General features: G+C 40.7%; 1 protein-coding gene across 1 annotated transcript in view; it reads left to right on the top strand.

Moving 5' to 3' along the window:
* The window catches only part of DIAPH1 (diaphanous related formin 1), a 97,942-nt gene that overhangs the window by 34,654 nt on the left and 43,272 nt on the right, over positions 1-20,016 (top strand). Inside the window, exons 8-18 of the mRNA XM_077768819.1 lie at positions 530-669; positions 2,300-2,408; positions 3,325-3,435; positions 3,609-3,727; positions 4,393-4,509; positions 5,369-5,484; positions 5,993-6,057; positions 7,609-7,788; positions 8,719-9,438; positions 10,338-10,452; positions 10,953-10,961. Of these exons, the coding sequence (XP_077624945.1) occupies positions 530-669; positions 2,300-2,408; positions 3,325-3,435; positions 3,609-3,727; positions 4,393-4,509; positions 5,369-5,484; positions 5,993-6,057; positions 7,609-7,788; positions 8,719-9,438; positions 10,338-10,452; positions 10,953-10,961 (1,801 nt within the window). The remainder of the gene's footprint in view (positions 1-529; positions 670-2,299; positions 2,409-3,324; positions 3,436-3,608; positions 3,728-4,392; positions 4,510-5,368; positions 5,485-5,992; positions 6,058-7,608; positions 7,789-8,718; positions 9,439-10,337; positions 10,453-10,952; positions 10,962-20,016) is intronic.

Here is a 20,016-nt window from a genome sequence, read left to right as displayed (position 1 = left end):
GCTGCTACACAGAGTACTATAAACTGGACTAAACTGTATTTGACAAGAGAAACTTACTCTCTCACAGTTCTTGGAGGCTCTAAATCCAAGATCAAGGTGTTAGCAGGATTGAGGCCTTCTGCAAGGGTTGTGAAGGAGAGTATGTTCCATGCCTCTCTCCTGGCTTCTGGTGGCTTGCTGGCAATCTTTGGCATTCTGTGGCTTTCAGATGCATCACTCCAGTGTCTGCCTTCATGTTCACAGAGTGTTTTTCCTGTGTGCGCATGTGTCCCACATGTCTCTTTGTTATAAGACAGTAGTCATACTGGATTAAGAGTCCACCTTACTTTAGTATGACCTTGTTGTAACTTAACTAATTATATCTGCCAATGACCCTATTTCCATGTAGGGTCACATTCTGAGGTCCTGGGGATTAGGACTTCACCAAAGGAATTTAGGGGGACCACCATTCAACCTGTAACAACCCTAACTTTGTCCTTGGTTAGTTGCTGTCACATTTAGCCTCCCTTCTCTGTTCTTGTCCTACTAGTTTGGAATCAAGACCATGCTGGAAACAGAAGAAGGAATCCTGCTGCTGGTCAGAGCCATGGATCCTGCTGTTCCCAACATGATGATTGATGCAGCTAAGCTGCTTTCTGCTCTTTGTATCCTGCCCCAGCCAGAGGACATGTATGTGACTGTGTTGTTTCTCCACCATTCTCTTTTCTACCATCTTCCCTAGTCTAGAGGAAAATTGACTGGGTGTCCACTTTGTTTTAAATACTAATAAGACCGTATCTCTTTGAAGATGTGAACACTGTGAATTTTTTTTTAAGTTTATTTCTTTTGAGAGAGAGAGAGAGAGAGAGAGAGAGAACCCCAAGCAGGTTCCACAGTATCAGTGCAGAGCCTGATGGGGGTCTCGAACTCCAGAGTCATGAGATCATGACCTGAGCCAAAGTCAAGAGTTGGATGTTTAACTGACTGAGCCACCCAGCCGCCTCAACATTGCGAATCTTAATGTTTAAGAAAGACTGTTGGGGATGCCTGGGTGACTTAGTCAGTTAAGCATCTGACTTTGGCTCAGGTCATGATCTCATGGTTCGTGAGTTCAAGCCCCGCATCAGGCTCTGTGCTGGCAGCTCAGAGCCTGCTTCAAATGTTGTGCCTCACACTCTCTCTTTTCCTCCCCCACTCACATTTCTGTCTCTCTCTCTCCAAATATATAGATTTTTTTTAAAAAATGAAAAAAAAAGTGTGTAGCACTATCCTCAGTGTATTGCTGGTTATATCAGTGGGTTAGCAGAGCATCTCCTAGATCTTCATTAACGTGTGTATCATCTGGGACAAAGCTTGCTTTTACTTTTCTTTTTTAATTCAGAAGTAACACAACATTATTTCTTAAATTCAAACAATATAGAAACACAAAGTAAAATTTAACAGCCTCATCCCTTTAGTAAATCTATTCTGCAGGGTTAGCCATTATTAATGGCTTGGTACAATCTCATTTAATTTTTTTCTAGCACAAATATATTGTATTTCCTTGGTTCTGAGATACTTTATGCCACTCCAAAAGATGATATCTTAGAACTAATGAAAGATGTGACTTTTTGTAAAAAAAAAAAAAAATCCCATGCATAGGAAGGATTTTTATTTTGGGTTAATACAAACAAAATGATACCATTCATTTCTTTTTACTTTTTTTTTTTTTTTTAATTTAACAGTTGATCTTGGACATTTTGTCTCTGTGGGTACTTGTAGATCTACCTTATTATCTTTAGTGGCTGTTTAGAATTCCATATGATATATGTCTCACAATTTATTTAATGGTTCCCCCATTGCTACTTTTTAGGTAGACATTTTTTCTTCTTAGATTCTGGCCCCTGCTCTAGGTGATAAGTTTTACTATTAAAAATGATGCCATAATGAACATCTTTGTAAGTATATTTTTTTGCTTTTATGCATTTATATTGGGTAAGTTTCCAAAGTAAGTCAAATGTTAAGTTCATTAAAAACCAATAACTATTAAATACCCCTCCAAAAGTGGTACTAGTTTATACTCCATAGAATAGGTGTCTTAATCTGGTATTCATAGTTAGGAGTCTAGGAATAGTTTTTAGGGAATACATTTTTCTAAGGAGATGATTCTTAGCTTTCAGCAGATTCTGGCTCCTGCGCTAGGTGATGAGAATAAAAATGGAAATCTGGGCTTGATAATGTTCTTTTTCTAACTGATCTGTGCCACTGTATAACCTACCTGTTGTGCCTGTGTATGTCAGGGCACCTGGGCATTTCTCTCCCTTTCCTTTCTCCTGGGCAGGAATGAAAGAGTTTTGGAGGCAATGACAGAAAGAGCTGAGATGGATGAAGTGGAGCGCTTCCAGCCATTGTTGGATGGGTTAAAAAGTGGGACCTCCATTGCACTCAAGGCAAGTATATCCTCCAAAACTGTACCTAAGAATAGAAATCAAGATAGAAGGACTTAAGTTCATTTGATGTTTTAACAGAACACATGGAATGGTTCCCAGGTATAGGCATCCCTCAGGGGTACTGCAGGTTTGGTACCAGAACACTACAGTAAAACAAATAGGTCAATAAAGTGAGGTAAATGAATTTTTTGGTTTCCTAGTGCATGCATATAAAAGCTATGTTTACTCTGTACTGTTGTGTATTAAGTGTGCAATAGCATTATGTCTACAAGAACAGTGTACATGCTTTAATTAAAAAATACTTTATTGTCAAAAAATGCTATTATATGAGCTTTCAGTGAGTCAAAAATCCCTGATCACGGATCACCATAACAAATAAAATAATAATGAAAAAGTTTCAAATATTCTGATTACCAAAACATGACAGAGATAAGAAGTGAGCAAATTCTATTGGAAAATTATCACTGATAAACTTAACTATTTAAGTTAATTCCTATTGCCACAGACCTTCAGTTTGTAAAAAATGCACTATATAGAACACTGCAGTAAAGTGAAGTGTAATGAAATGAGGTGTGCCTGTATATATTTTATAATCTAGGATTTGCTCTCTAACAAGGCAGAGAGAGAGCGGCTCTCCTTATGAGCTGGCAAAAGGGCATGCTGTCTCTTTACCTGCTAGGCAAGCCAAGGCCTAGAACAGAGTTTACCATCAAATTCTGGAAGCGTTTAGACCTCTGAGCTCCCCAGACCTGGGCTCACATCCGGTCTAAATGGCGCCAGCAGAACGTTGTTCTTGTAGTTTTGTACCAAGCATCTTCTGTGTTATGTTTGGGGTCCTCAGCATTCATGTAAAGACATTGGAATCTTGATCTCTAGCACATTACAATGACATAGCTGCCGAATTTGCTTATTTTAGGTGGGATGCCTACAGCTGATTAATGCCCTCATCACACCAGCTGAAGAACTTGACTTCCGAGTTCACATCCGCAGTGAACTGATGCGCTTGGGATTGCATCAGGTGTTGCAGGTGAGATGCAGCTCTTCATTAGACAGGCTGGGCTGCCTGCTGCCTGTTCTGATAGCTCAGTCATCTCTGGGATCACTTTTGCTTTCAGTTTAAGAACCAGGTTGAAGGGCTTGGGTTTCTGGCTGGCATAGGATATTTCTGGGTTCCCTGACTTGTACCTTCGTCATTGACAGGAGCTTCGAGAGATTGAAAATGATGATATGAGAGTGCAACTAAATGTGTTTGATGAGCAAGGGGAAGAGGATTCCTATGACCTGAAGGGACGGTTGGATGACATTAGAATGGAGATGGAATATCCTTTCATGGACTGGGTTCAAGATACATGAGACCTTCATTGTAGATTCCTGCATGAAATGGTGTGGGGTGATGACCCAGAACAGGGCATTAGCCTGTCTGTCATCTCAGTAGATGAGGCAGGTGTCTTTTGATTGCTGTGGGCTGTATTTACCTCACCATGGACCAGAGAAATTAGGAAAGGTGATCTGAGTGTTGCTCAGCACGGAAGTAGCCATCAAAATGTGTATAGACCTCCTAGAACATGAGAACTTGGCTTACTAAGGTGTAGAGCTGGTTTCTGGCAAACATGCATGAGTCAGGGAGTGAGCTTGTAATTTGCTTTCGTGTGGGGTCCCTGAGACTGACAGAGGGAGTCGTCTGGCTACGTATTGCTGTTTGACACACGTGACTTGTGGGCAGTGATCTTTTCATTTCTGTCTATTGCTTGATATTGAAGCCAAGTACTAGGAATTCTCTGTTTCTCTGTGTTTTACCATCCAACTCACATGTTGCTTTGGCCTCAGTAAGTTTATGGAGCTTAAAGTTTTGGGTAATGTTTACAGGGGAAACGTCTGTTAGAATAGAAGTGGCATCTTGGGGCTTTTCCCAAGAGTTGGATAATCCACCTGTCAAACATAGTTTCTAAATGTATGTTTTCCTTAGCTTCTCCCCCTTTTCCACTGACTTCAGTGAAGTTTTCCAGATTCTCCTAAACACGGTAAAGGATTCAAAGGCAGAGCCACACTTCCTGTCCATCCTGCAGCACCTACTCTTGGTCCGAAATGACTATGAGGCCAGGTAAGATGGTATACCTGTGAGAAGTATTGAATTTGAGCCTAAGTAGAGAGAGCAAAATTTTTAAGTTCAAAGACTGTAAAGGTAAAATGAAAAGACAGAAGACAAGGGTTATAGTTGTTAATTTTTAGTCATATATAGAAAGAGTTGTCAGTTGTCCTTTTAATCTGACTGAAGGGTGGCTGTTTGGAAGGGGTCAGTGTATAAGGTAAAATGTCCTTCCCATTTTGGAGAGAGGAGATGGGGTGGGATAAAGATGGTAACAAAGGGAGGAACTCATTTAAGGTTCTTTCGAGTTGCCTAGAAGTAGAGATCCAGCAGTAGTGCTATCTGTCACTGAAAAGATCAAGCCTGAGATGGGAAATGATTGGCATTAAGAGGCAGATGGCAACAAGTTTTGATTATCTGCAGTAGATGGAGTAGTTGCTGTAGAAGAGGGAGTTGCCTAGCCCGGTAACATACTGCTATTAGTTTTACAAAAAGGTCTTCTCTGAAATACTTATCCTCAGGTCCCTCTATTTATTTATTTATTTATTTATTTATTTATTTAATGTTTTATTTATTTCTAGGAGAGAGAGAGAGAGACAGCGTGAGCAGGGCGGGGGTCAGAGAGAGAGGGAGTCACAGACTGAAACGGGCTCCAGGCTCTGAGCTGGCAGTCCGCACAGAGCCCGATGCGGGGTTTGAACCCATGAACCGCGAGATCATGACCTAAGCAAAAGTCGGACACTTAACCCACTAAGCCACCCAGGCGCCCCCAGGTCCCTCATTTATTAAAGCAATTAACTTTTCCTGATCCTGAGTGCTTCTGAAAATCATATGTTGGTTTTCCTTTGATAACCGTGTTCTGTTTCATCCGTAGACCGCAGTACTATAAGCTGATTGAAGAATGTATTTCTCAGATAGTTCTGCACAAAAATGGGGCTGATCCTGACTTCAAGTGCCGGCACCTCCAGATTGATATTGAGGGTTTGATTGGTAAGCATATTTTTCTATCTGCCTCCTTAAAACATTGCCTCTACCTTTCATTTTGTATCTTTCTTCCAATGAAAGCTTCAGAGAAGGTATATTTCTAGTCTCCAGGTATTTCCATTTTTGTCCTTACGTGATGATCAGCATCTGTGCTAGGAATATACAGACCTTTTGTTTATTTCTGTCTACTTAGATCTAAAATGTACCCCTACTCACACATCACCCCCACCTTTTGAAGGGACTTTAGCTGTCATCTGACTCAGATTTGTAAGTACCACTTGTAGGCACTGTCCATGCCGCCCAGCATGGCGGCTTTACCATATTGTAGGCATCCAGAAATTCTGTGTTGAACTCAATAGAAAGTTTCGTCTTTATCCAGTGAAGAACAGTAAGAAGGATAATAAAAGTAAGCAAATGGGCAGAAGACTGCCCTTTGGTTATATTGAAGTTAGGTAGTAAGAGGGAAAGACACAAGAATTGGGAACTCTACTGACTCTTCTCTCTTTATTTTCAGATCAAATGATTGATAAAACAAAGGTGGAGAAATCTGAAGCCAAAGCTACAGAGTTGGAAAAAAAGGCATGTATGAGAGATCAAAAAAATTGAGGGTCTTTTTTTTTTTCCCCCCCTTTTTAAGGATCGTGGTTTTTTCTAGCGTGTGCAACTGTTAACCTGTGATACTTAGCAAACATTCAGCATATAGTAGCAGTTCCTAGGGAAAACCTTTCTGGTATAGCTTAGTCACCAGAGAAACCAACATGGGTGTGATCCAGCAGAGTTAGTGGTACACAGTTCTTGAGACCCTGGGTAGGACAGGAAAAGACAGATGGCTCTCATGAATAATAGTGACAGCTCTTGTAGTTTTGCTGGCATCTCAGGCCTCTTACTCCTAGAACAACAGGGACTGGAATATGTCTGAATTTTTATTTTCTTTTTAGTCGTGTGGAGTCCTATTTTGGTTGATAGGATTTTTCTCCTAGAGGCCGTTGGGATTGTACACCATAGCTGCTCTGTTTAAATGCCTTAACAGTGTTAAATGTCTTCAAAATCTTAGGTTTGTTTGATTGCTTGGTTTTTTGTCTTTTTTTTTTTTTTTTTAATAGTTTATTGTCAAATTAGTTTCCACATAACACTCAGTGCTCATCCCCACAAGTGTCCTCCTACATGCCCATCCCCCCTCCCCCCACATCCATCAGTCCTCAGTTTTTGTCAGCATTCAAGAGTCTCTCATGGTTTGCCTCTCTCCCTTTCCCCCACCATTTCTGCCCTTCTTCTCCCCCTTGTCCCTCCGTCAAGTTCCTCCTAATCCTCCTATACGTGCAAACATACGATATTTGTCCTTCTCTGCCTGACTTATTTCGCTCAGCATAACACCCTCAAGGTCCATCCATGTTGCTACACATGGCCAGATTTCATTGTTTCTCATTGCCATGTAGTATTCCATGGTATAGATAAACCACATCTTCTTGATCCATTCATCTGTTGATGGACACTTAGGCTCTGATTGCTTGGTTTTTAATTGAAGTATAGTTGATACACAATGTTAGGTTAGTTTTAGGGGTTCAACATAGTGTTTCGACAACTCTGTACATTAAGCTGTGCTCGCCACAAGTGTAGCTACCATCTGTCACCATACAACGCTATTACAGTGTCACTGACCATACTCTCTGAGTATGTGCCTTTCATCCCCATGGCTTATTCATTCCATAACTGGAAGCCTGTGCCTCCCAATTCCCGTCACCCACTTTGCCTACTCCACACTACCTTTCCCTCTGGCAAACACCTGTTTTTTTCCTCTGTATTTATGGGTTTGTTTTCTATAGGGTTTTTTTGTTCATTTGTTTTGTTTTTTAGATTCCACATGTAAGTGAAATCATACAGTATTTGTCTTAGGTGGTTTTTTTGTTTTTATAACTCCCCAAATTATATAGACTGTGGAAATAATCACTGATTCCCCCTTCTTTAATCTTGATTTTAAGGTCAGAATCATGGTGGTCTTTTTTGCCAGGCATTCCCTGGGAAAGTGAGCTCTGTAAAGGATTGGGACAAAGTAGTGAATTTGGGGGAGTAATGCTGTGCCTTTTGCTGGAATGGAGAGCTTACTAATTGCCCAATTCCTTTCTCCTTTAGCTGGACTCTGAGTTAACAGCCCGACATGAGCTACAGGTAGAAATGAAAAAGATGGAAAGTGACTTTGAGCAGAAGCTCCAGGATCTTCAGGGCGAAAAGGATGCCTTGGATTCTGAAAAGCAGCAGATTGCCACAGAGAAACAGGACTTGGAAGCAGAGGTGTCTCAGCTCACAGGGGAGGTAATGCCTGAGCAGGGAACACAGAGTGACCTCTCAGCCATCAGCAGCCTCGTGACTGGGCCTGTTTGCAGCAGTAGTCAGGCACCTTACTCCTAGGGAGGGTTCAGCTACCAATAGGTAATCTGGTTAGATGGTGCATATTTTTAAAATTATTTACTGTTTTTTGTTCTATTTTGAGGTAACGCATAAGATAGAAAATTTGGAAAATACAAACAACATAGAGAATAAAAGGAGTCACAGTACTACCCAGAATTAAAACTAATTGTCTTCTAATAAATTCGGGATTAAAATCCAAATTAACTCTTCACATATTTGCTAATTTTCTCTTATTTTAGCTATTTCTAGATAGATTTATCCCCATACTCCCTCTGCAGTTACAAGCATTTATTTTTTTAAAGTTTATTTTTGAGAGAGAGGGAGAGAGGGAGACACAGAATCCAAAGCAGGCTCCAGGCTCTGAGCTGTCAGCACAGAGCTCGACGCAGGGCTCGAACCCATGAACCGTGAGAGCATGACCTGAGCTGAAGTCAGACGCATTAACTGTCCAAGCCACCCAGTCACCCCTGCAGTTACAAATATTTATATGTGATATTTGATAAGTTGATCACTTAGGTCGTTGTATCACTAGAATATGTGATTTACTTGAACTTTGTATTTTCTAATTAAAGGAAGAAGTTAACACAAAGTTTTAAGTTGCCTTCTTAATGCAAAGCATGCTAAACTAAGAACATGAAGACCTGAATTCTAGTTTTGGCTCTGTCACTAAATACCTCTGTGACCTTAGGTATGACTTTGGGAGTCTGTCTGATTCCATTCAGTGTCTTCGTGTATGAAACGAAAACTTTGAATTGAGTAATTTCTTAGGTCCCTTCCAACCCCAGTAGTCCCTGAAGTGGACAGAGGAGTATTTCATTGTTGTTGTTCCTCTAGGTTGCCAAGCTGTCTAAGGAACTAGAAGACGCCAAGAAAGAAATGGCTTCTCTCTCCGCTGCTGCTGCTGCTGCTGCTGCTACTGCTATAGCCCCTCCTAGCAGTGCTCCTGTCCCCGCCACCCCTCCTTTACCTGGTGACCCTGGTGCTGTTATTCCACCTCCTGCCCCTCCTTTACCAGGAGTAGTTAGTGTACCGCCCCCAGCTCCTCTTCTTGAAGGTGGTACCATTCCTCCTCCACCACCTCCCCCACCTTTGCCTGGAGCTTCTTTTGATACCCCCCCATCCCTTCCCTTGGTCGGGATTACTGGTATCCCCGTACCCCCTCCTTTGCCTGGGAGTACTCCTGTTATCCCCCCACCTCCTCCCTTGCCTGGGAGTAATGGCATCCCTCTACCCCCTCCTTTGCCTGGGAGTAATGGTATCCCCCCACCTCCTCCTTTGCCTGGGGGTGCTGGCATCCCCCCACCTCCTCCTCCCTTGCCTGGAGGAGTAGGAATGCCCCCTCCCCCTCCCCCTCTTCCTGGTGGTCCTGGAATCCCTCCACCCCCTCCTTTTCCTGGAGGTCCTGGAATTCCTCCACCTCCACCTGGAATGGGTATGCCTCCACCTCTCCTTTTTGGATATGGAGTCCCTGCAGCCCCAGTTCTGCCATTTGGATTAACCCCAAAGAAGCTTTATAAGCCAGAAGTGCAGCTCCGAAGGCCAAACTGGTCCAAGGTGAGAATTTCTGTCCATTTTTTTCATTAGTAGGTCTTAAGAAACCATGTCAGTTTCCTACTTTGTATTTTGTGCCCAGGTGGACTTCCCTTTCTTATGGCTAACATCTGTCTTCAGGTTCCACTCACCTTCTGTTTATTCAGCACATGTTAGGCGTCTTCTCTATTGCAGACATCACTTCGGAAAGTTCTTTGAGCCCTATTCTCTGCTACATAACCTAAATCTATCTTTAAGTTAATGTTTTTGGCCTTTTTTCTGAGGTTATGAGTTCCATGGTAACCTACAGTTTGATAATAGTCATTTCACCAGTCTGCAAGCTACTGACAATAGTGGTGATCTGGAAAGTTGTGGCTTTTGGATACATCCTTTACCTCTCTCTGCCATCAGTGAGTTATACAGGACATGTTTGCATGGCACAGTATTGCCTCCACTGTGCATTTGAGACCCCTGTGATTAGCTGTATTAGCCTTCTGCTTCTGGAAACCAAATTAAAGGAGCTTAGTGACATACTCCTAAATTAATTTTGTCGTCATCAAATTGTTGGAAATTTTTCCATTTCTCATAGTTAATAGCTAAATTGATGGGGAAAATATAATGTACAGCAAGGGAAGATGTGAAATAAAGCCTCAATAATTCTAAAACTAGAGGACTTGAGGTTAGGTTAGGTTAGGTTAGGACTGAATCTAGCTCTTGAATAATGACCCAAAAGCAAGCAAACTGGAAGCACTGTCTCCTGATCCTCCCACGAAGAGTGCAGCTGCTTGATGTCTCAGTAGTCTTACTCTACTGTGACATCGCTAAGAACCACTGCACACCACTTTTGTGTCTTAATCCATTTTCCAGGATGGAAAGTACAGAGCTCAGCTTAGTAACTCTCAACGCCCTGCCTTTATTCACAGTTTGTCGCTGAGGACCTGTCCCAGGACTGCTTCTGGACAAAGGTGAAGGAGGACCGTTTTGAGAATAATGAACTTTTCGCCAAACTTACTCTGACCTTTTCTGCCCAGACCAAGAGTGAGTACCTTCCTCTTTTTTGCCCAGGACCAATATAGGACTTGTAGTGTCCTTTAAGTGGGTTTCTCATCCTTTTCCCAGTCCCTGGGTGAGGGTTGAAGAGAGATGGTTTTTCCCATTGGGAAGAAATTAAGATATTTTTGTGTTCTGGGGATGCTGAGGTTGGGAAAGAAAACTGTTTACATTTTGGTATTTTTCCCCCCAATTTTTTTTGCATATGGGTATTTTCTGTCAGTATAACTTGTTGGGGATATGGGATTAAGGATTAAGAAGCTCAGTCTAGGCGCATTTTGATAATACTCTTGAATGGATTTTGGCACTGTCTTTAAGGTGCCATCGTAGACATACAGACTCAATAAGGGCTGGGCTGAGTTTTGAATAGCTTAGGTGATTGAGTGACTGTCTATAGTAACAGAGAGTCATGTGTGATTCTTTTTTTTTTCCTTCCATTTCTTTTAAATATCTGATGTTTTCCTCTTCCTGGACGTTTGCCCTTCCAGCTTCAAAAGGTAAGAATACAGAGGAGCCTTTTAATTGGGTATCTTGAACATTACAGAGAGATAAAGCAGATGTAAAGGGATTTCTTTTTAGAAGACTGAGAGGAGATTCGGGATGGATTTATCTTCTGCCGTCTTTAAATATTTTTCTGCCACACCTGAAGTACTAATACCATCATGTGTCTTCTGGTCCTTGGTTTTTGTTTGTTTGTTTTGGTATAAATTCTTGCTGCTTCACCTTCATATCTTCCCCTTTGTTCTAGAAGAACTGCTCTCTTTTGCCCTCTTCTTTCTTCACTTCCTAATTCTTGTGGTTTTGTGCTTCCTTATGATGGGACCCTCGTAGTTATTTCTCCTGAGGAATACAGTATTTGAATTTAATGGGAGTTATAGCCTAATAATTTTATATTTTCATCTTAAAGTTTTGTTTTTTTTTTTAACTTAGAAGTATATTGCAACCCTAGTGATGAAAACTAAGTGATCTGATGGGTCCAGGCTGCACTTCATTCTAATAAGGAGCTTAATATTGCTAGTTGCCTTTTGTTGGCCCCTAGGTATGTGTGTGTATCTGACAGTGTGAGATAGCTATGCTCAGACTTGATGTGTTGCCCTATCACTCAGGGCAAAGCGGCCTTGTACTCCAGAAGAGCAGCCATCTTCTGAACTAAAGCTAGGTACAGTGGATTACTTCCACCCTCTTAGTGAAAAATACTGTGACAATGACACCTTACCTTTCTCTAGTATATCACTGAAGACTAGTTGACAGAGAAACTCAAAGTCAAATGATTTCCTAATTTTTAAGGTCACAGAATGTAGCCCTTTGTTGGCCTCTGACTGAAGACCCTTTATTGCAGCTGTGTTCTGAGTGCCACTGTGCATGCACACTGGCCGGGCCCCTTTCCTCCTGCCTGGGTCACCTCCTACTTCTGTACCTTCGTGTTACTTTTGATGAGAGTGGGATTTTCTGCACTTAGTGGTTTTCCTTGGCATTTTATTCCCACTATAAATTCAGAGATGATATTTTTAAAATATGCAAGTAAGACCTTATCTCATCTTTTGTCATTTTCAGCATTGTAACATTTTAATGCTCCTTCAGTTCTCAGATTCTGCCCTAGAAACTACCTTCTTTTCATTGAAGTTTCTGACTTTCTACCAGCCTTGGTTCTTTATTTAATTTTCTAAATTATTCTTAGAAAACTCAGTATCTTAATCTGAAAAAGAAGTGAGTATGAATTAGTTTGGTTTAGTATTGATTTTCGTGTAGTAATAATTTTCATAGATTGCTGAGTGCACTAGCAAGGGGTGGACAGAGAGAGAGAATCTTATACAGGCTCCATGCTCAGCATGGAGCCAGACATGGGAACTGACTGACACACTCAGGCGACCCTCTAGCTAGTTTTGATATCTCTTTAGTTTCAGTTAGCATTTTCAGGTATTAAATTGGTACACTGTCTTAATTAATTTGTCTTTCCATTAGGAAGCACTAGATGATGTGTTCTTGAAAAGTACAAAATCATGAGCAGTTTTCCATACATTCTAAATCTTAATGATTTAAAGAAATTCCTGGGGGAGTTTTTTTTCTCTGTCAGATAGAATCCTAAGTACTTACTGTTTACCTAATCTAAGTTGCCTACAGCCCTTGAATGCAATAGGACATTCCTGCTTCTTGTTGCTCTTGCGACATGTATGTTTTCATTCATTTCCCACCCCCAAAAAGAAATGCCTTCCCGGCTTAAAAATTATTTCTTCTTTGGATTTTAAATGTTTTACTGACTTTAATGTTGTACAATTAATTTTTTTCTTCTCTGTTTGCCTGCTTTCTCTTCTTCTGAGTTAGTCTGTGAATCTCTGATAATCCAAGAGATATTTGAATATTGGGGCTTGTTTAACACTCTTGGGAACAGAATGGTTGATTTAATGCCATATGCTGCAGGGGCCTCAGGTAGCAAGCAGAAGTGCTGTGTAGGGACACCATGCCATGTATAACTCCCACTGTGATCAGGGCAACTAATTTGCCCTTGCCTTTCCTCATGCAGTTTTGAACTTCCTTCTCTTGGTGCTTCAGGCTGGCAAACTGAGTGCATGTTGTTCCCAAGTAGCCCCCTTGCTCACAACATACCTGAAAAAGAAAACTTGAGTGAAAAAAGACTTTGAGGATCTTAGTTAAAGTTTATATCAGGTAAGGAAATTCCAGCTCTAGCAACTTCAGAGGTAGGACTCCAAGGGCCCAGATCTCCTCATTATAAAAGCAAGGTTTCTTTTGCTTCTGGTGCTTTAAACATGGCCATATAAAATTTCAGAATATCTTCATCCTTAAACCTTTTTTTCAGGTAGGTAACCAGTTTTACTTACCAAATCTTTTATTCGTAGTCTTAATATTGATGTGGTAATTGAACAATAGTTTAATACTTTATTACCACTTGGTAAATATTCTTGCCTTTCAGATAGAATTAGAGTCCTAGCTTGAATAACTTTTACAAGTCTGTATAGTAAGTGCCGGAGCCAGGATCCACACTCTAGAGTGTCTGATTCCAAAGTCCTTGCTCTGGCCTTCTGCATTCCAGAAGTGTATTTCCATGCCCTAAATGCTTCTAGAAGGTTATATCCAGACAAAGATGAAAGTAGTTTTGCAACTACTTCATTCATTCAGGAGCTTCACTTCAGTCCTTGAATTGGCAGTGACTCTTAGTACAAAAAAGGAATAACAGATTAGGGAAAGTAGAGGAAATACTGGATATGTAGGGTTGAAGAAGAAGAGTCATGTTTTAATTCTAGTATATTCAGCTGTAGCAAAATGAATCCAGTTAGAAAACTAAGAACTGCTTATCTACTACAGTAAAAGTTCTCCGTAGATGACTTCAGCCTAGTAGTTGCCAGGCTTGATGAGGAAGTTATTTGGACAGTAGGTTTTCATAATATTGCATTATTTCCTTTCTCATTTGCTAAACAAAAGTCTCCATTACTTTTTAGACATAGCTGTATCCCCCTTTTATTTCCCTGATCCCTAAAGCCTCTTGTATACCTACTCCAGGAGGGAACCTTAAAGAAAACACCCACCTCAGTCTTTACATCTGCCACCTGTCGTCAGAGGTACCAGCCACTTCATCATTACGGTTCAGAAAGATGTGGGCCTTATTAATTAAAAGCCCAGAGAGAGGAACCAGTCCTCAAATGTATACTACAGGTTCTCTTAATCATTTTTCTCTCTTAAAGGTTAGTCTATTGTTTCTGAACTCTTAAGTTCCTATAAATCATGCATTAGCTCAGTTGGTTTATTTCCTGCCAGGGAATAGTATGAATTCAGATTTGATAGGTAGTGCCATAAAAACTTCTAGTCCTTTTTACTTTCTCATTCTCTATGGTGATCAGCAAGGAGCCTTTTATCATGTTCTCTTTCTGGACTCTGCCTCTTGATTTCCTTGGGAACATGTTCATTAGTTAAAGTTTCATTTTTTGCATGTTTTCTTAAGGAGCATCATCACCGTGGTGACCCCAGGTCATTATCTGTATGTATGAGATTAAGTAGTTTTTCATTCAGCTTTCCTTCTAACTCTTACTCTCTTTTGTTGATGACTTGATCCCATGAAAAATATTATCTTTGGAATGGTGTAGAAAGTGATAACTGATGTCCTAAGTACAGTGACATTTTCCGTTTTAGGTTTATTCCTTCTTTCAAAAAATATTTTGGGCTCATAAGATCCACAAGCTAATCTCCTTTAGTGGTGTGCATTGGACAGACAATATGTAGTGTTAGACCCCCTCCCTTTTAAAGTTTGAGGGGCGTTGTGTTAACTTGGGGCATTAGAACAGTTGTCCAAGTGTTTATCACCGGTAATTTAGAAAGAACTCTGGCTAAAATGTAAGATCTTGACCAAGAGCTGCAAATTTCACAGACAATAAGAGTATTTTCATTAGGGTTTGCATGCATCAAGATCCCAAGGTTTGTGCTGTTGTTGCACAAGTCAGAACTGTTGGCAACAGTCGTCTTCTGCTCTCCCAGAACTTTCTTGGTTCAGGGTTCAAGGGGAGCCAGTGGTGAGGAAGCAATCCCTTCTTTCCCCAGTGATGGAATGCTTTCCTTTTCCCTGTGATCATCTTCTGTCCACTTGGGGGCACTCCTTCAGTTGGATTTTTACCAGGAAATGTCCAAGTGAATCTTTACAGTTTCTGGAACTTTAATCTCAGAAACAAGATTGTGTAAGCGCTCAACATGCTCCACCTTATTCAGCGAATCTGTTGGCAGAAAGATGTCTGTTCCATCAGTTCTTACTGCTCTCTACAAGTATAGGATTAGGACTCCAAGTGCTATTCAAATGAATATTTGTTGGGATTGTTGTCTTTTAATTACTAATTGTCTTGGATTCTGAGCAGGATCAGTCTATTTAGTTAGTGCAAAGTATTTGGGAAGTTACATAATATCAGATGGCACTTCGTCATCATCCAAAAACCCTGAATCTGCTATCACCTGGGGTAATGAGGAGCCCTGAACATTTGGGTTGTCCATCATCAGGGGTATAAAAAAAGCACCTAAACTACCCCCTTTCACATACCCCTCTCTACTCTCAACCTTTTCATCACCATTTGCCTTGAATTCACTGGATCTAATCTTAAGCTATTGATCTTGGTTATTATTACTGTAGGTCATTCTCATGTCCCATACTTGAATCCTCATAAGGGTCTGTGTATCTCCAATCCAGTCTCCTCCGGTGATCCTACGTGAGCACCTGAAACCCATTCTCTGTGCCCTCTGGAATTCATGGTCCAGTACTAGCAAAATCTCAGATGACCTCAACTTCACCTTGTTGCTCTAAGAGAAACCTGGCTTTCCCTCAACTCTGTTTTCCTTCTCCTCTTTTCGCCTTCTTGCCTTCTTGTGTGGTGGGTTTTCTCCTCCCATAAACCTCATCTTAATGGACCTAGACCCAGAGATGTTGTAGATGTCCTCTTTGTTTTTGCCACTTGCAGATCATTCCACCTTTCTTTTGGCCAAAAACCCATAATTTTGAATCTCATGACACCATATTACATCGCTCAGTTCCTCTCTTAGTGCCGGTCATCTGCTAACATTCCAAGTTCCTCCTTGTCTCTCAGCCAGGTTAGCAACTGACTACTCTTTGAAGTACTCCAGTACCACTTCCACCTTAATTCTTAGCAATTTCTGTATGAACAGGTCATGATCCTGCCAGTATTTTTTTGGCTTCACACTTCCTTGAATTCTTCTTTTCCAGTAATCTTGTCCTCTCCTTCAGCCATTCACTCCTACAGTCATCACCAGAACTGCAGTCCCTCCACAATCTTAATTTCGTGCCACCCATGTTCTATCTTTTTACCTCTCTCTCTAGTATCCTGGCTGCCGTCGTCCCCTGGCTCCCTCCCCAGGACTTCTAGTCCATTTGTCCTCCCACCTTTCACTGTCTTTCTGTTCCTCGATGACTTCATTGTCTTCCACAGGTAAAATTCCATGGTTTATCATCATCATAATCCCTCTCTTGGATGTTTTCTGATTCTGTTACCTCTCTCTGATTTCAACACAGTTGATTGGCAAAACAGCAGTCTCCGTCTGCCCTGTACTGGTAGCTGTGCCAGTGAATGTGGCTGGAGAAAAACATTTGGTCCTCCTTGATAGACTTTGTTCACTTGGCTTTCAGGACAGCAAATGCTTTTACTTTTTCTCCTTCCTCACTGGCCGCTCTTTCTTCTGGCTCTCGTCTGTTCAGTTTGCAGTGTTGCTTAGCCCTTGATCCTGCCAGGCAATTGGATATTAAACATTTCAAGTCCCTTCAACTTCCTATTCTCCGAAATGACAATTTCACATTCTTTCTCTACTCAGAGGCCCAGTATCTCCTTCATTCTCAGTCCTCCTACTTTACGGAGAAAACCGAAGGCATCAGAAGACGCACTTCTATAGACTTTAACCATTATCGTACCTACTCTCTAGCTTCCTCTCTCTTACCATGGTCCTGACTAAGGCCACTTCCTCTACTACTTTGATATCTTCATTTCAACAAATGCAGAGAATACACTAAAAATGTAAAGAAAAAACAAAACCTCCCTCAGGAGTGACCATGGTTAACGTACCTTTCAGCTGCATGTGTTATTCTAATAAAGGAAAGGACAAAATCCTTTTCTCTTGTCATTCAGGTGGGAAAATGTGGGAAATTTTCCAATAGAATTTTAACTTTAACTGGAACTTTAAGGGATGAGGCATTAAAAGATAAAATTACAGAAATATGAGAGTATACACATATTTTTAATGTAATCTTTGTGCTCCCATGTGGTAGATACCACTGTGCATTTTGCTGAACATGTCTCAGCATCTCTTGATAGCATTACATACAGATGTACCCCCATTATTTCTAGTGGATAGTTGTTCTTTGTCAAATGAATAAATCTAAGCTTGATACACTTGATCTCTTAATGAGAAGTTACCAGCTTTTTATATTATAAGCAGTGCTTCAGGAAAAATCATTTTATATTTCTCTGTATACTTGCACAGTAAATTCTTAAAAATAAAATTTCTGGGTCCATATTGCTAAATAAAGGATTGTACCAATTTATCCTACCATCAGATATAAGGAATTACTTACTGTCATGTGATAGAGGAATGTGATACCTTGTTTTAATCAAACCACTAAGGAGATTGCACCACAGTTTTTCCTTCATACCTCTTTCCTCATCGAGAAAATGAAATGGATTAAAAGATACCCCTCGGCTTGAAACTTCTGGTTTTGTTTTTCTTTTTTCTTCCCCTTCCTTTTGCTTGCATAAGTTGTCTTTGGTGTTATCTGTTCATCATCTCAGTCTCTTCTGACTGTTTGCTAAAATATTCTTGTGTTGCTTTGTTCTTAGTTTTATTCATTTTCCCTGCACTGAGGTCAGGCATTAGAAATTACTGCTTGCTTATTACAATTAGCGTTTGGGGGTATAGAACTAAACTATGAACTGTAAAACTTTTTCATGAAGACTGCTGGTGTAATTTCCATGGAAGACTTACTGGTGGAGATTTAAGGGAGGGTGTCATCAGATAAAGATAATTAAACTTTAATTCCTTCTAAACTGGAGGAATTTGATACATCTGCAGCGTGCACTTTCTCCTTTTCGCCACCAGATGGCACATGGATCTCTTCTGTTTTAGTTGTGTCATTGTTACGTCTGTGAGTGATGCAGCACGTTAGAGAGAGACAGCCTCTGTGGTTTTCACATACAAACTGCGTGTTATGCTGCCCTCTATCTGTCAGGAAATATATTTGGAGGACTGATAAGTAAATAAGACAGTAAGCTGTAACTTGCCGTTTTACAAAAGGATCTTGTCCCCTTGCAGCTAGTATCTTTAATAGGAGCAACATTTGTCATTTGTGAATTTTGGAGGGCTCAGAGGCTGGAGAATGTTTTTGTTTTTGTTTTAGTGTGACAGCTTCATGAAAGCATAGCCTTCCTTTTAGAAGGTTTAAAGGGAAAATTGTTTTTTTTTTACCAGCTTCATAATTGATTCTATACATATTCATAACCCATGATAAAAATATTCCCAGCTCCATCTCTTCTCTTGCTGAAAAGCTCCTTCAAGCACATAATAGAACTCCCTGCTGATAGTATACTCCTAACTTCCCAGAGATAGTATACTGAATAAATTTCCTTCAGGGAATTCCTCTAGCCTAATTTGGATAGAATTTGCTGTCACAGAAAAATTTTTAGTGTCAACCCTTTTCTGTCACTGGTTAACTCTTAATTACACCTGAGATAATTCCAGTTTTAGAGCCTGTTTCTAACTATTCAAACTTTAGTGTGTGTCTGTATTACTATTCTTGACATGCATAGACTGAAACTGTATCTTTTAAACCCACGGCACCATCCAGCATTATCTGCAGATTTCAATTTGATGTCTTTCAGAGTTGGTATTATCCTTGTTTTTATGGAGATCATACAAGAAAAGTTAGCAGGCAGTCCGACATTTTCTATTGACTCCTGATATTTTGGAGGCTCTAATTCTGGGTCACTTGTTTTTACAAAATTTCTTCCTGCCATCTTCTGACCAAGTCTCGTTAGGTATCTTTGAAGGATATTTTGAAGAAGTTCTCTGGAGTCCGTGGAGCTAGGAACCACTTAGAGACTGATGATGAGGCTGGATGGTATGGGTGGCAGGCAGATGATAGGAAATCCCTCCACTTGTACAACAGAGATTGAGTTGTGCGAGACCAGGAAGTCCAGATCGTGATGAAGGGGCTACACTTGCGCAGACATAACTCTTGTTCTTGTTTGGTTATTCCTTCACCATGGAGGCCTGGAGTTGGTAGAGATCAGGGGTGTGTCCAGGAGGAGGAATGGGATCTCCAGGAAATGTCAGGAGCAGAGCTGGGCTTTGCGATAAGCAGCAGAGCGAGCCAGTGTTTTGGGGCTGGTACATGCTAGAGCCCAAAGCAGCTGCCTCACAGGAACAGCACCGTTCTCAACATCCTTTAGATGCTTTGGGAATTGTTCGTTGTGAACTTCCTCTTCTGCTAATATGGGACCAATCTCCCTGCAAACATGGGGTTATAGACCAGTTTTCAGGGAGTACCAAGGATACCTCTACCACAGGATGTTTCCTTTGGGGCTTTCCTGCTTCTCTGTTACCTGTTTTTCTGCATAGGTGATCTAGATAGTTGAGAAGTCAACATGGTAGGAAGAAGTCTCAAAACCACCCTAGTGTTCATCTGTCCCATCCTTCCTCTTCTTACCTTTAGAGGCAATCGTTTTTATTTCTTGATTATGCCTTCATTGTGTTTAAAAATGCAATTATAAGTAAAAACTCATTCTTATCCTCTATTCCCTTACCACAAGGTAGCATACTATCTTTATTGTTCTGTACCTCCTGTACCCTGGAGATTTTTCATGTCAGTGTAGAGAGATCTTCCTCATTAAAAAGAAGTCTAATTTTCAACAAGCATGCATTGCTTTTCTAGTGAACACTAGAACAAAACAATAATACGGTAATGAAATAATCCTTTTTTTGAAACAGCTGCAAAAATCTGACTGCATCTTGAGCATTCCGACTGTCCTCTTGTTCTCCCTGCCAACCCTGTTAGGTAAT

The sequence above is a fragment of the Crocuta crocuta genome, unplaced genomic scaffold, assembly GCF_008692635.1.
Source record: "Crocuta crocuta isolate KB4526 unplaced genomic scaffold, BGI_CrCroc_1.0 scaffold64, whole genome shotgun sequence".
NCBI lineage: Eukaryota > Metazoa > Chordata > Mammalia > Carnivora > Hyaenidae > Crocuta > Crocuta crocuta.
The sequence above is the reverse complement of the archived record's forward strand: the minus strand, read 5'-3'. Positions and strand labels throughout refer to the sequence as shown.